General features: G+C 44.8%; 1 protein-coding gene across 13 annotated transcripts in view; it reads right to left on the reverse strand.

The window, feature by feature from the left end:
- Positions 1-14955, reverse strand: part of GIGYF2 (GRB10 interacting GYF protein 2) — a 160835-nt gene that overhangs the window by 65662 nt on the left and 80218 nt on the right. For 12 of the 13 annotated variants that reach the window (XR_010590378.1, XR_010590377.1, XM_065557013.1 and 9 more), the window contains one exon: positions 9306-9485. The exons of the other annotated variant lie outside the window; for it this stretch is intronic. Coding sequence is in view for 8 of the 12 variants with exons in the window: in XM_008174958.4 (XP_008173180.1) it covers positions 9306-9485 (180 nt within the window). In the remaining 4 variants the exon portion in view is untranslated. The remainder of the gene's footprint in view (positions 1-9305; positions 9486-14955) is intronic. 13 annotated transcript variants of the gene reach the window in all.

Genomic DNA, 14955 nt, shown 5'->3' on the forward strand with positions numbered 1-14955 from the left:
TGGGGTAAATATATTTCAGAGAACTCCAGTAATAGATATTTTTCTCTTTAATAAATACATTTCTTTGGAAGATCCTTTCTGATGGAAAGTAGCAAGTCCTAACACTTTTGATGAGGCCTAAAACATACGGGTAACTGGAAAGGAACCGTAAAAAATTCTCTAAATGGTAAACTAAGAAAATGTAGAGATTATAAAAGGCGGCATGTTTTGTGTTGAATTCTTGCATTGTTTGTGAACATTTTTACAGAATTTAAAGCAAAACATTCCAACATCCTGATAAGACTAAGGAAATTTCCAAAACTTGAAAATCCCTCTAAAATGATGAGGAATGAAAACAACCTGTGTGAAACAACTAAATGGCAAATGTACACTGAACTAAAACTATGTCTTAACTATAAGAAGGAAATTCCATTCAGTGAAGAACCACAATGCTAGATATGACAGCAAAATAGAAGCACAAGGGAAAAAACAGTTACCTTCTCAAAACTGTTCTTCAAGATGTGTTATATATGCCCATTACTCTGTAAGTGTGTGTGCACGTCTTGTGTATCAGTTCAGAAGAGTTTTCCCTAGCAGGACACGTACAGGCAGCCCTGCCCAACCCCCGTCTCCTTGTGCTTCTAATGGAGGGTATATAAAGGGCAAAGTCACCCCACCCCTCCTTCAGTTCCTTTGCACCAAAAACCAAGTGATAGTATCTGATTAATTAGGGCACAAGGGTCAAGTAATGGGCATATGCAACACATCTCAAAGAGCAACACTTACAAGAAGTTGAGCAACCATTTTTTCCTCTCAGGAGTGCTTGCATACGTCCCATTACACTGTAAGAGACTCTCAATTATCCAAGGTAGTGGAGCTTGAAGTCTCATTGGAAAATGGACTGCAAGGACCGGTTTTTCCTACATTCCCATCTTTCTTGATACAGCAGTACTGCATACTGTCTAGTAAATGTATAGACAGAGGATCATGTTGCTGCTCTGCAGAAGTTCACAATAGGGACATTTCCCACGAACACTATGGAGGCTGAATGCGCTCTGAATGAGTGTGCTGTTAACTTCTCAGGAGGTGCTATGCTCTTTGCATCATAAAATAATAAAGTAATGCAGCTGGTACTCCATTTTGAGAGTCACTACTATAATACGATGACCTGTCATTTGTTTTGCATAGAAAACAAAAAGCTGGAAAGAAACCCAAAAGGGCTTTGTCCAGTGCAGATAAAAAGTCAAAGCTTGATGCACACCCAAAATGTACAACGTTTGTTCATCCTTGCATATACGTGGTTTTGGGAAGAAAAACACTGAACTAAGCATCCTGTAAGTCAAAGGCAGCATACCAGTCTCAGAGATACCGGGAAGGGACAACAGAAGCTAGGGACATCATACAGAACTTTATCTGTATAGGTTCCAAAGGTTTAGGATGGGTCTGATTCCCCTTCTGGCTTTGAGTATTAGAAAGTATTGGGAATAGAATCCCCTCCTCAATGAAGGAGGTGGCACTTCTACAACTCTTAAATAACAGAGTCTACACTTCTTGTCTTAGTACAGACTCTTGAGGGATATCCTAATTCCACTATGCTTAGCACCCACTTGTCCAAGGTGATGGACTGCCATGCATGCAAAAAATGGGATAGCTTGTAACCAAAAGGAGGGGAAAGGCCAGTAAAGGTCTGGACTGGTAAGTGTGCTGTCCTTGAAAAGGAGTCAAACATACTGCTTTAAGGCTTGTCATTGTCTGGGTGACGTGACTCAGGTGGTGGGAGACAGAAGACTCCTGAGACCGTTGCTGGCATTTAGAACATCAGGCTACTGGTAGGGGCAGAACTGCTGTCTCAGTTGGTATTGAGGATGATATTTTGGCCTCTTTGGGTAGGTCTACACACGCAATAAAAGATCATGTCTGGCGCAGGTCAGCTAACTCCGACTTGCAGGATTAAAAACTGAAACATAGATGTTCAGGCTGGGGCTGGAGCTAGACTATGAAACCTCATAATGGGGGTGGGTCTCAGAGCCTGGACTCCAACCCAAGCATCTACACTGCAATTTTTAGCCCTGCAGCCCAAGCCCGAGTCAACTGACCCAGGCTTTGAGACTTGGCGCTGCGGGTTTTTTATTGCAGTATAGACGTACCCTGTGGGGCCAGCATGGAGAGGCTTACAGACTTAACACTGCTCTAGAATCCTTTATTGCGTATAAAGCCTCATCCATCTTGGAGGAGAATAAAGCACGCCCTTGAAAAGGAGGCCCTCAATCCTGTGCTGTACTTCTGCAGGAATCCACAACAACAAATAACTGCGCATCATTACTGCTGTCACGGTGTTGCCATTGCTCCGGCTGTTGAATCTATTGCACCCCAGGAAGCCTGCAGAGCTGATTAAAAGGCCTGATAACCTTCTGCAACAAGAGACTGGAACTGGTTCCCTAGAGGTTTCTGGCAATTTATTCACAAACAGATGTTGCCTCCCCATTAGAATGGTCATACTGGGCCAATAAGGCCTGATGATTGACAATGTTGAGCTGTAATCTCACCATTGAATACATCTCTCCCCTAACAAGGTCTACTTTCTGTGCACTCCCTTCTTTGGGGGTAGAACTTTGGCCCACCCTTGACAGTCTCTCTCATTTACTGCAGTTACTACTAGTAAACCTACCACAGGTTCTGAATAAACCTACTCAAACCTCTGGGATGGAATCTGATATTTGCATTCACTAAGTTTAGCCATTGGTGGAAGTGATGAAAGGGTTTGCCCAGGGTCTTGATGGGCTGCAAAATGACCTCACTGCTAGAAAGGGCTACCTTTCCTGCCATAACTGGATGGAGAATGTCAATGAGCTTCTGGGAATTCTACCAAGAGAAGCTGCCATTCTTCTGAGGAGCTCTTTGTAGACTTTGAAGCCATCAGATACAGGGGAAGACACCTCCAGTACCTGAACCTTGTCTGGTGACGAGGATGATGTATTCAAAGGAAACAAGGAAGAAATCTTCTGAAGTTGGTCTTCCACCTCCAAGGTCGCTTGTTGCTCTGAAGCTGGTCGAGCTAGGTCTGCAAATCCATGTCAACAGGTTGATCGGTATCAACAAAAGACCTCTTGCAACTGTACAGAGAAGCCTCCCTTCTATAACGGAGCAGAGATGTTCAACTTGATGCCTGGGACATCCCCCAAGGCATCAAATACGGCCAATGAGGAAACGGATAGGGTGCTGGAATCCAGTTGTGTCTCCATCATGCTTCCCAATCTCTGGCTCTACTCTTCTCAGAGCGCTGTCTGAGAGTGCAAGAATGGGATTTGGAGGAAGCCCTGGACTCTCTGAAGTATGACACTTGGAGCTCTCTTCGGATTCTGTTCAACAATAAGAATAGTTGGAAAGCCATGGCAGTGCATTACTGGGAGGAGTCCTTAGAGACTGGGACTGGAAATCTAGAGATCGACACAGAGGCTGACCATCAAGACAGAGTATGATCCCAGCTTCAGCTGGGTATCTCCAGGAGAGGGAGAGAGAACTGCACATTGATCCAACTGTGGCAAGGGTGACATGAAGGTCTTTGATGATAAAGAACTTTAATTTCAAATATTCTGGGCACCACATTTCTCCAATTTGTCCACATCTTTCCTGAAAGTCCAGAAAAGAGCAACAAAAATGATTAAAGGTCTAGAAAACATGACCTATGAGGGAAGATTGAAAAAATTGGGTTTATTTAGTTTGGAAAAGAGAAGACAGAGGGAACATAACAGTTTTTGAGTACATAAAAAGTTGTTACAAGGAGGAGGGAGAAAAATTGTTCTTAACCTCTGAGGACAGGACAAGAAGCAATGAGCTTAAATTGCAGCAAGGGAGGTTTAGGTTGAACATTAGGAAAAAGTTCCTAACTGTCAGGGTGGTTAAGCACTAGAATAAATTGCCTCGGGCGGTTGTGGAATCTCCATCGTTGAAGATTTTTAAGAGCAGGTTAGACAAACACCTGTCAGGGATGGTCTAGATCAGAGGTGGACCCTGCTGCCCAGCCCCTGAGCTTCTGCCCCGGGAGGCTAGCCCCCGGCCCCGCCCTGGCTGTTCCCCCTCCTCTGCAGCCTCAGCTTGCTCCACCACTGGCACAATGCGCTGGGTGGCGTGGCTGCGAGCTCCTGGGGCAGTGCAGCTGCAGAGCCCGGCCTGACCCGGTGCTCTATGCTGTGCGGTGGCGTGGCTGGCTCCAGCCGGATGGCACGGCTGCCTGTCCTGGCGCTCTGGGCCTCTAGTGCTCCAGGCCGCACGGTAAGGAGGCAGGGAGCAGGGGGGGTTGGATATAAGGCAGGGGAGTTTGGGGTGGTGGTCAGGGGGCAGAGGTGTGGATAGGGGTCAAGGGCTGGGGTTCGGGGGGGCAGTCAGGAATGGGGGGGTTGGATAGGGTTGCAGGGGGCAGTCAGGGGCGGGGGTTCTAGGACTGTCGGGGACAGGGGGGGTTGGATGGGGCAGGAGTCTCGAGGGGCCATCAGGGGGTAAGAAGCAGGAGGGGTCAGATAGGGGGCGGGGCCAGGCCAGGCCTGGCTGTTTGGGGAGGCATAGCCTCCCCAAACTGGCCCTCCATACAATTTTGGAAACCCAATGCAGCCCTCAGGCCAAAAAGTTTGGCCACCACTGGTCTAGATCAGGGGTCGGCAACGTTCGGCACACGACTCGCCAGGGTAAGCACCCTGGCGGGCCGGGCCAGTTTTATTTACCTGCTGACGCGGCACGTTCGGCCGATCGCGGCCCCCACTGGCCGCGGTTCGCAGTCCTGGGCCAATGGGGGCAGAGGGAAGCTGCGGCCAGCACATCCCTCACCCGCGCCGCTTCTCGCCGCGCCCATTGGCCCGGGACGGCGAACCGCGGACAGTGGGGGCTGCGATCGGCCGAACCTGCCGCGTCAGCAGGTAAATAAAACTGGCCCGGCCCGCCAGGATGCTTACCGTGGCTAGCCACGTGCCGAAGGTTGCCGACCCCTGGTCTAGATAATACCTAGTCCTGCCGTGAGTGCAGGGGACTGGACTAGATGACCTCATGAGGTCCCTTCCAGTCCTAAGATTCTGGATTCATGGCACTTAAAAATTTCAGAATCAATGAAGCAGATTTCAGCAAGGATCTTAAAAGTTAAGTCTGTAGGTATAAAAAGACTGTTTTACCAGCAGTAACTTTGGCCTGTCTTCTTGATCCCAATATGCCTGACTGAAGTCTCAAAAGCTAAGCAGACCGTAGGCAACTGCCTCTCACTGGGTAACTACCAATAAAAAAGTATTTAAAATGGTACAAAAAATAAACTCATAAGAGTAGGAAACAAAATTTGGATTTTGAATACCCACTATTTATTAACAAAAGGAACAAAAAGAAATTGGGACAGCTGTAGGCTGCTTATCCTGTGCAAAAGTAAGCCATACATAAATTCATGTGTGGTGTGGCCTGACACTTTTCTACACTGTTCTAAACCCATAAAAGGGAGTCGGGTACATACATCCTAGTATGTGGGTATATGCAGAGGTAATTCTGAAAGGAAAAGGCTGAGCTAAATAAATGGAGGCAGGTAAGTTATTGGGAGGGCTTTATTGATTATTTTTTGTAGCACATATGGCTGGTAAAGAGACTGAAATGTGGAAGTGGTAACAGGTTACACCATTGTTAATTTAAACTGACTGCTCAGTGCAAAAACAGGAAGGTATTAAAACTGTTTTCAGGGGCCTGTGACCTACTATTGATTAAGAGAAAAATTCAAACAAAACCGTAGCCATCTGAGCTGAAACACCGTTGTGGTATACCTGTTAACTCATCCACTTTCATGTCAAGAGTTTGGCAATTTCTTCTCAAATGCTAGAGGATCTTTCAAAGTATGAAGCAGTCTAAGAATGATAGATTTTATACGTATCTAGTATTTCTGACTAGATTAACCTAAAATTAATTTGGCCAGCAATCTACAACACAGATCAAAATTCGAACAGGCAATAAGATTTCTTATAAGTGAACTACAGAGAACTTCCAGAATGTTTCTATGGAGTTTGTGTACTACGGAACTTCTTGACATACACATGAACTTCTAACTTCATAAGGTCCGTATGTTCTTCTTTATAAGAGTAACTTGTTGGTACTAGATAAAAGTGCACCTAGAGTGCAAGCCTATCCTGGGTAATACCTCACATCTGATTGTCATGAGGTACTGTTTTAGCAGTTTTAATTACAATTGAACTGTGCAACAAAGCAGCAATATGTCTGAGGAAAGAACAGGATGAATCATTCTCCATAACAAACTCTTTCTCCTCCACCCACGTAACAGAAAACATCTGATAATATGTTAGTCTAACCCTCAGGCTTATTACTAACTACTAAAACAAACAGATAGCAGTTTGAGGGGAAGGGATAATGGAGGGGGGGAGAAGAGTGTGTAGTAATTGCAAGAACGGCTCCTTACCCTACAGTAACTGTTGTTCTTTGAGATGCTTTCAACAATGTGGATGTCACTGGAGGTGAGGTGTGTTTCATGTGCACAAGACTGAATTTTTTTAAAAATAGCAGTGTTCATTGGGGGTCACACAGTTCGTGTTGCTCCTCAAGCTCTTATGTGAGGGCATTAAAGGGCGAAACAATCACAATCCTCTCAGTTGAAAGCCGGTGGTAGCTAAAGACACCCAACAGCAGTGATGGAGGTTGGGCTATGGGACCCAGTGGTGACAACTGGATACATCTAGTACGTGTGATTTTTCTCCCAATGACAAATATAGTTTTGGGAAGTCAATATGTAATTTCGATTGATTCAGGAGAAATTCTGAAACTACTGAAGGGACATATCTCAGAGGAGGTCTCAGCACCACGTTGTCCCTATGGAATGTTGTACAGGGAGGGTCACCCATAAGCATGTGATGCTCCCTTGCTGTTTTGACCAAAGTGATAGCTACTAGGAAGACTGTTTTCAGGGTGTGGTGGGTACAGGGAGCACTCACAGAGGCTCAAAGAGTGTCAGCAAAAATACACTGATGTCCCAGACAGGAGTGGGTTCTCTGGATAGATCTAGATCGATAGATAGATATCCACCTGCTTCTTAAGTCATGTGGGGACTTCTCTCACCTCATTGTAGTGAAGTTGCTGAAAGAGTTACTATATATATATATATATATTATACACACACACACACACACACACACCTTAAGAAGCAGGTGACAAGCTGAAGTTGCTGCGAGGTGGACTTTGATAGAACTGAGCAAGAGACCTGCCTGCTTGAGAGGTGTCAGGCAGTCAATGATCTTAAGTATAAAGGCCTGGGCTGGGTGTAGATCATTTTGGACTGCCCATATCGAGAACCTCTTCAACTTGAAATAATTTGTCCTTCTGATAGATGTTTTCCTGTTTTGAAATAGGACTTTTGAAACTATAGGGAGCAGTCTGTCCTTGGTGCTTAGACAGTGAACAGCCACAAAGTCAGATGCAGTGATTTCAGGTCTCGACGGAATATATGGCTGTGATTCTGTGGCCTGGGAGTTGGATGAACAACTACAGTAGCTTTGTGAGCCAGATCTGCTTTTGTCTGTACAGAACCACCAGAATGACTGCGGCTTTGTCTCTTGATTTTGGAAGTCACCCTGGGAATCAAGGGAATCAGTGGGAAGGCCTACAGCAAGCCCCTGGTTCCACTGCAGAAGGAAGGTATTGAGTAGTGATCCTGAATTCAGACCTCCCCTAAAGCAAAAGTTCTGGCATTTTGGGTTGTCCACAGTGACAAAAAAGAGTCTATTGGCAATAGGGCCAGCATGGCCACGGTGGCATGCTGAATGGGTCATGTCCTGGTCAACCAGTTGCCATTCATGCCTGTGCAAGGTCAGTGCCCTGTGGTGAGGTTTTCCTGGGCCAACTCTGAAGTAACTTGTGAATGGTAGCGGGGAGGCCTCTCTGCTCAAAGCCAGAGAGAACGCACAGATCGGAGATGCTAACTAGTAACGGCATTCCTCAAATGGCAGTACTGAGGGATGAGGTCTCTGCTCTGGTTTCAGTGCCTAGAGCTGTGTTCTTGCTGATGTTGTCCCTGAGGGGGATCCCTCAGATTTCATGTGGGGGTATCTTGGTTCTGAATTCTGTGCCAGTGCCAGTGCTTTTGCAAACACCGATGTCGGCAATGTCTGTCCTCTGGCACTGCTCTTTGGTGAAAGATTTGTTCTTATCCTTAGAGAAGTGGTGTTTCTTCTTACCTATTTTTGAGCCACGTCTGGTCTCAGCTTAGCCTTCTCTTTCAGTTTCACCCATACATTCAGGTGCTGGCATCAGCTTTGGCACCAAGTGATTGCCGGAGTTAATTGTATCGATGGCAGTGGTGTCATAAGGAGGTTTTCTTTCCTACATTCTTCTCCCCACCTGGAGTGTAATGTCTGCTTCAATGGGCACTCAGGATGACCCCTCCTGCGTACCTCAGAGTTGGAAGCTCCTTCGCATCTGAGGTAACACACATTGATTGCTCCAGCGAGTGAAGTTTGAGACATGCTTTCCTTGACTTACAAGTCCTCAACATGAATGATTTACACATCACATACTTATGGATGCAACTCTTCCCGCAAACAGGAAAGGAACTGATTATGACCATCAATGAACGGATCAGTCCCTCTCAGGTTAGAGAGAGCTTAAATCCTGAAGGCTTGGAGTCTGCTGTGGTGGTTGGGGCAAAGCGCCTTGCCCTGCTGTGCAATGGGGTATACAGGAAGTCTTGCTGTCTCCCCCCCTTTATTTTCCAAGAACATTAAAATCAATAGAAAACAAACTAGGAAGTGAAGAAGGAAGCGTCACAAAACACAACTAATGTGGAATTAAGTTTGAAGCTCAAGGAAGTGTAGCCGGTCTGACTCATGCCCGGTACCATCTCGTTGCCTCAGGCAGTAGGAGGGAACTGAAGGAGGGTCAAGGCTGATCCAACCTTTATGCCCCCACATGGGAGCAAAAGGAAGCACAGGCTGTATGCGTGACCCCAGACAACGCTATTCAAAAGATTCTGATCTCGCATGTATGAAGTGCATATACATCTACAGTGGGATCCACAATGACACATACTCAAAGAATAAATATTGTTCCCTTCTTAAATGAAGCTCAATGGCTGGAGGACATACGCGCGTGTGTAATTTTTTTTAAATACACACTTTGGAACTTAGGATGTGGCTGTCTGTTTAAAAGTTCACAGCACAAACTTAAATTTTGTTTAGTGAACAAAATAGCATGAACCTCTCTACCTACTTTTTCCATAAACCTTTTGCCCTCCAGTCCCTGTTCACTCACTGCCCTTTTCCTTCAACTACTTTGCTCTTTTCCCTTTCCAGATCTCTTCTCACCTGGACTATGAGGACGCCACCTCTCACCATCCCTCCGTGACCCAGCCAGTCTCCAGCCTCCATCATCATCTTCCCCATTTTGCTCCTCCCTGAAGATGCGCCAGTTCTCGCTCTCAGAGCGAATAAACTCGTGTTTCCTCCCTGCTGCTGTTGTCCCACCTTCCTCAAAATTTGGTCTCACTGCAAAGAAAACAAGCATATAAATGAACATGCAGTCCAATCTGAGGACACTAGAAACACATATGGTTTGTAACTTTTATCTGGAGCCATCACAGGAAACAAACATCTAGTCCCAAGAGTCTCCAGGAGCATTTGAGAAGTGAAGCTTGGATAGATCAATAGGAGCAATGCATTTAGAGACCAAGAGAAATGGAGATTCATGGGAAAGAGCAAGGAGCAGTGAAGGAACAAACAAGGGAAAGGGATGAGGAAGAAACTGGAAGGAAGGCAAAGATGAGAAGTAAAGGTTAAGCGGGGGAATATGGAAAATAAGGGCAAAAATGAACATACAGTGGAAAGTTTATGGAGGGAGAGGAGAGATTGGATTAACAATGAAAAGACATTACATGCTAGAGAAAAAAAATGGAATGAAGATAAGAAGCAAGAGAAGGAAAGCACTGTAAACGTATTTATTTTTAATATAAATAAAATGATTAATTGTTAGTTGCACAATATGTACACAAAATCTTTTCGGGGGGGGGGGCCTATAAAACCACCTTTTATCAGAATCATTTACCTATAACCTTTTTGGGGCAAACATATAGTGTTGGTGAATTTAAGAGAGTCATTGTAGAATTATGGGCTGAACAAAAAAATACTGCTGTATCTCCATTACCCTATCTGGCTCTTGGATGAATGGGATTTGAAAATGAGATTGACAGCTGTGGGTGAGGCCATGAGGAGAGGAGTAACTGTATTCAAGTTTAAGAAACTGGCAAAGAGGGTATAAAATGTTGGTAGATTTGGGACCAATCATCCTTAATCTGAACTAGGGAAACATTTAAAATGCACAGGAAAACAGGAACACAGATACTTAGTGAATACCAATATATCCAAAAATAGTTGGTGTAAAGTTTTACACAAAGGTATCCACATGGGCATTTGGTGCAGGATTATCCCAATGCGTATGTAGTTGTTCAAATATACACACAGACAGACTCACAGCTTTCAGGTACAGCACTGGGTCATTTCAATTCAAGACCGAGTATCTATGTGCTTCTAGTAATTTACAGTCTCGAGTACCACACTCCTCCAACCAGTTTGAGGATGTCTAATCTAAGCACTGTTCTACATCATGTATTTCTTGTATTCTGTTTTGTCCTGTTAACTTCAGAATTCTTATGAGCCTCATCGATGTGACACTACTTTCCTACTATTGTTAGCACATGCTAGCCTGGATGTGTTTTGATATTTATAAAAAACTATCAATTTTAGTGGTGTGGAAAAGGTAGGTTGATTTTTCCATGTACATCCAAGATCCTTGTATGAAATCATCATGTCAAATATTTTAGGAGAGCCAATATTTGGTGAAGTTTGTATTTTATTTTGCTATTGTTCCTTACCATAATAAACCTGGAAACTTGATCCTAACTGATGTTTCTGAAGAATGGAAAAGGCCTTTAGGTCACCTCCTACAAGATATCCTAAGATGATACTCTAAAAACAATATCACCTCCAAATATGTATAGGTGTTTACAGATTCCTCAGCCTGGCAATCATTACTAACAAGAATATCATGCAAAAAGAACAAGAGTACTTGTGGCACCTTAGAGACTAACAAATTTATTAGAGCATAAGCTTTCGTGGCCTACAGTTCACTGTAGCCCACGAAAGCTTATGCTCTAATAAATTTGTTAGTCTCTAAGGTGCCACAAGTACTCTTGTTCTTTTTGCGGATACAGACTAACACGGCTGCTACTCTGAAAAGAATATCATGAATACCTGGAAGCAATGATAGGGCAAAGGGCAAGGTTCTGTACTGATAGTCATGATTTTCATAGGTAAACCATCTTGCTGTCACCGCCTGCATGTGGGTCTGTGTCTAGGGACTCCTGGTGATCACTTCGCCTATCCCCATTGCCACTCTCCCAATGCCGCAGGACTTTTATGGGTAGGGGTGGGGAAAAAGTTCTTCCTGTGAAAGAAGCCTGTGCATGAGTAGTTTAATGTGGGGGAGCTGATGCACACCAGCAGCCACACAAATCTTAGCAGAAGAGGTACATGTGTCCGGTGGCAAGGAGGTCCAAGACGACCGGCGGTTTCTCCTCCATTGCAGCCTTCGTCCACCTTCGCAGCTGTTGAGAGGTGATCCTGCTTCATCTGCCTGTTCTGCCATTATGTCTTATACTAGGTTGTGCTACACTTTGTCTAGTACCTCACCTTCAACCTTACCGTCATGGGTGATCCTACCAGGAGTACAGGATTCCAGGCAGCATCACTCTTAGGGTCTTAAGTATACACAAGCTTCTCCATCACATCAAGGCAGCCCAGGCATGTGCCCCTGGACTGGGATGGGGGGGCATTTTCAGCAACAGCAGTCATGACTGAGCAGGCCCTTTTAGGAACCCCTCTGCTCACGCCATACAAGGAAGGAGCTAGAAAAGGTGCCCCAAACATAGGCTATCCCACCATACCTGACTGGAGAAATGTGTCTAGAGGGATCATTCCCAATGCAGTTGAAAAACAAAAATGTTTCTTGCAACTTGGAACATCCTTACCCGACTAGACTAATGAAAAAGTGGAACACCCAAACGCAGAACAGCAATTGTTGCCCAAGAATTCTCAAGGTACAACATCGACATTGCTACTCTCAGCGAAACACTATGTATAGATGAAGGCCACTTGAGGGAAGAGGGCGGCGGTTACACTGTCTTCTGGAAAGGAAAACCATCAAGCGACAGGCCAATACATGGTGTTGGCTTTGCAATCAAAAACCTTCTAGTCAACCACCTGACTGAGCTCCCCATTGGCATCAACAAGCGCCTTATGACCCTCTGCATCCAACTGGTCAATAAGTCATTTGCCATGATCATCAATGTATATGCACCAACTCTTGACACTGAAGAACAGAAGAAATCCTTCTACACTGACCTTGATAAAATTTTATCATCCATTCCAAAAAGAGGTAAGATAATCCTTTTAGTGGACTTTAATGCAGGAGTTGGCCGAGATTTTAACGTATTGAATAGCACCACTGGGAAGGAAGGAGTGGACAAGACCAATTCCAATGGCATCCTTCTACTCAGCAAATGTGCAGCGCACAACCATGTGATCACAAACACAATCTTCAGACAAAGGAACAAGTACAAAACAATTTGGCAACACCCCTACTTAAAACAGTGGCACCTCCTAGACTATGTCATTGTAAGAACACAGGATCTAGAAGATGTCCAAATCACACGTGTCATGGAAAGAGCAGATGATTGCTGGACTGACCACCACCAGGTGAGGTCAGTCACGTCCATCAGGATTGCACCAAAACATAGAAAGCAATACAAATCACACAGACGGCAATACAACATCCAAAGACTTCAATCCTCAGTGCATGAAGAGAACTTCCAAACACTCCTCAGTGACAAACTGGCGATATGCACACCTGGAAATGACAAACAAATGTTGAAGAAGACTGGGAAGCCCTAAAACAGACCATCCATGAGGTTTGCAAGGAATCCATTGGCCTTGTCAAACCAGCCCTGATGGCAGGGGGTAGCAACAACAACATTGAGACTACAGCCCTTTTGGATCAGAAGAGAAAAGGTTTTCTGTGACTGGCAAAACCAACCACTATCCAGTCAGAAGCAGAGCTTTTTCCAACAGCTCATAGCTGAAGTTCAAAGGAGGATCCGAGAAATCAAAAACAAATGGTGGGAGGACAAAGCAAAAAAAATCCAAACATTTGCTGACAGATATGATATGCGGAGCTTTTTTTTGAGAGACAAAGAACCTGTACGGACCAAACTCATGTGGCCTCACACCTCTGAGAGCCAAAGATGGTACTACCCTTCTTAAAGATAATGAATCCATCAAAGAGCGCTGGAAGGAACACTACCAAAAGCTTCTAAATAGAGAATCGACTGTGACTAACGACACCATCGACTCCATCCCTCAGCATCCAAACTGGAAAACTCTTGCCAACCCACCAACACCTGAGGAGGTCTGCGAAGCAATTAAACAAACTAACTATAAAGCACCAGGTCCTGATGGCATACCAGCTGAAGTACTGAAAGTGGGAGGAGAAACACTGCCCAAACAAGCTTCACTTGCTGCTCCTCAAAATCTGGCACACCGAAGAAATTCCTGCCAACTTACGTAAGGCTAACATCGTCACCATTTTCAAAAAGGGAGACAGAGCCGACTGTGGCAACTATCAAGGCATTGCCCTCCTGTCCAGCGCTGCAAAGATTCTTGGTGGAATCTTTCTGAATCGCCTGCTCCCTCTTGCAGCGCAAGTATTCCAGAGTCCCAGTACGGCTTCAGACCATCACGAGCCACAACCAACATGATTTCGCAGTTAGGCAGATCCAGGAAAAAGGTCAAGAACACCACCAGGAGCTGTACACAGCCTTTATTAATCTGACAAAAGCCTTCAACTCTGTCAACCATGAGGCTCTGTGGAAAATCATGTCAAAGTTTAGCTGCCCAAGCAAATTTATCACCATTATAAGAGTCCTCCATGACCAGATGGCTGCCTGCATCTTGTGCAGCGGACCAATCGCTGAACCCTTTTTCATCCAAACTAGCGTAAAACAAGATTGTGTATTGGCACCCTCCCTTTTCTCCATTTTCTTAGCAGCTATGAAAACACTAACCCAAGACAGTCTACCACAGGGCACTGGCATCCAATATCAGATCGATGGCAAACTCTTCAACCTTTCTCATCTCCGTGTTAGAACTAAAGTAATATCGGCAACAATAACCAAATTCCAGTATGCAGATGATTGTGCTGTAGTTGCACACTCAAAGAAGGATCTTCAAACAGCCCTTAATTGCTTCTCTGAGGCTTACAGAAGCCTAGGGCTAACTCTGAATATCGGCAAAACAAAAGTTCTCCACCAGACAGTCCCCGGTCAATCATCAGGCCCAGCAAGGAAGATCTATATCAGCAAAGAAGAACTGGAAAATGTAGAATACTTTGCCTATCACAGAAGGCAGAAAGATGTCAAGATTCAGCACAGAATTCGCTGTGCCAGCCTTGCCTTTGGCAGACTGTCTCACTGAGTGTTCAACAATCACATCATCAGAACACATACTAAACTTTTAGTTTGTAAAACGGTGGTAATCCCAACTCTCCTCTACGGCTGTGAGACGTGGATGACCTACAGAAAATATCTGAAAAACCTGGAACGCCAGCACCAACACTTTCTTCAGAAGATCCTCAATAAAGTGGAAGAATCATCGCACTAATGTCAGTGTCCTCACAGAGGCCAATATCTTCAGTGTTGAGGCCCTGATTATTCAGCACCAGCTGAGGTGGAGCGGGCACTGTATGCGCATGCCTAATGTATGCTTACCAAAACAACTGCTGTATGCCCAACACACCAAAGGAAAAAGGAAACGAGGCAGCCAAAAGAAACGCTTTAAAGGCACCCTCAAGGTAAACATCAAGAGATTTTTTTTTTATTTTTATTTTTAATGGAGATATCCCATCTCC

The sequence above is a fragment of the Chrysemys picta genome, chromosome 9 (assembly GCF_011386835.1).
Source record: "Chrysemys picta bellii isolate R12L10 chromosome 9, ASM1138683v2, whole genome shotgun sequence".
NCBI lineage: Eukaryota > Metazoa > Chordata > Testudines > Emydidae > Chrysemys > Chrysemys picta.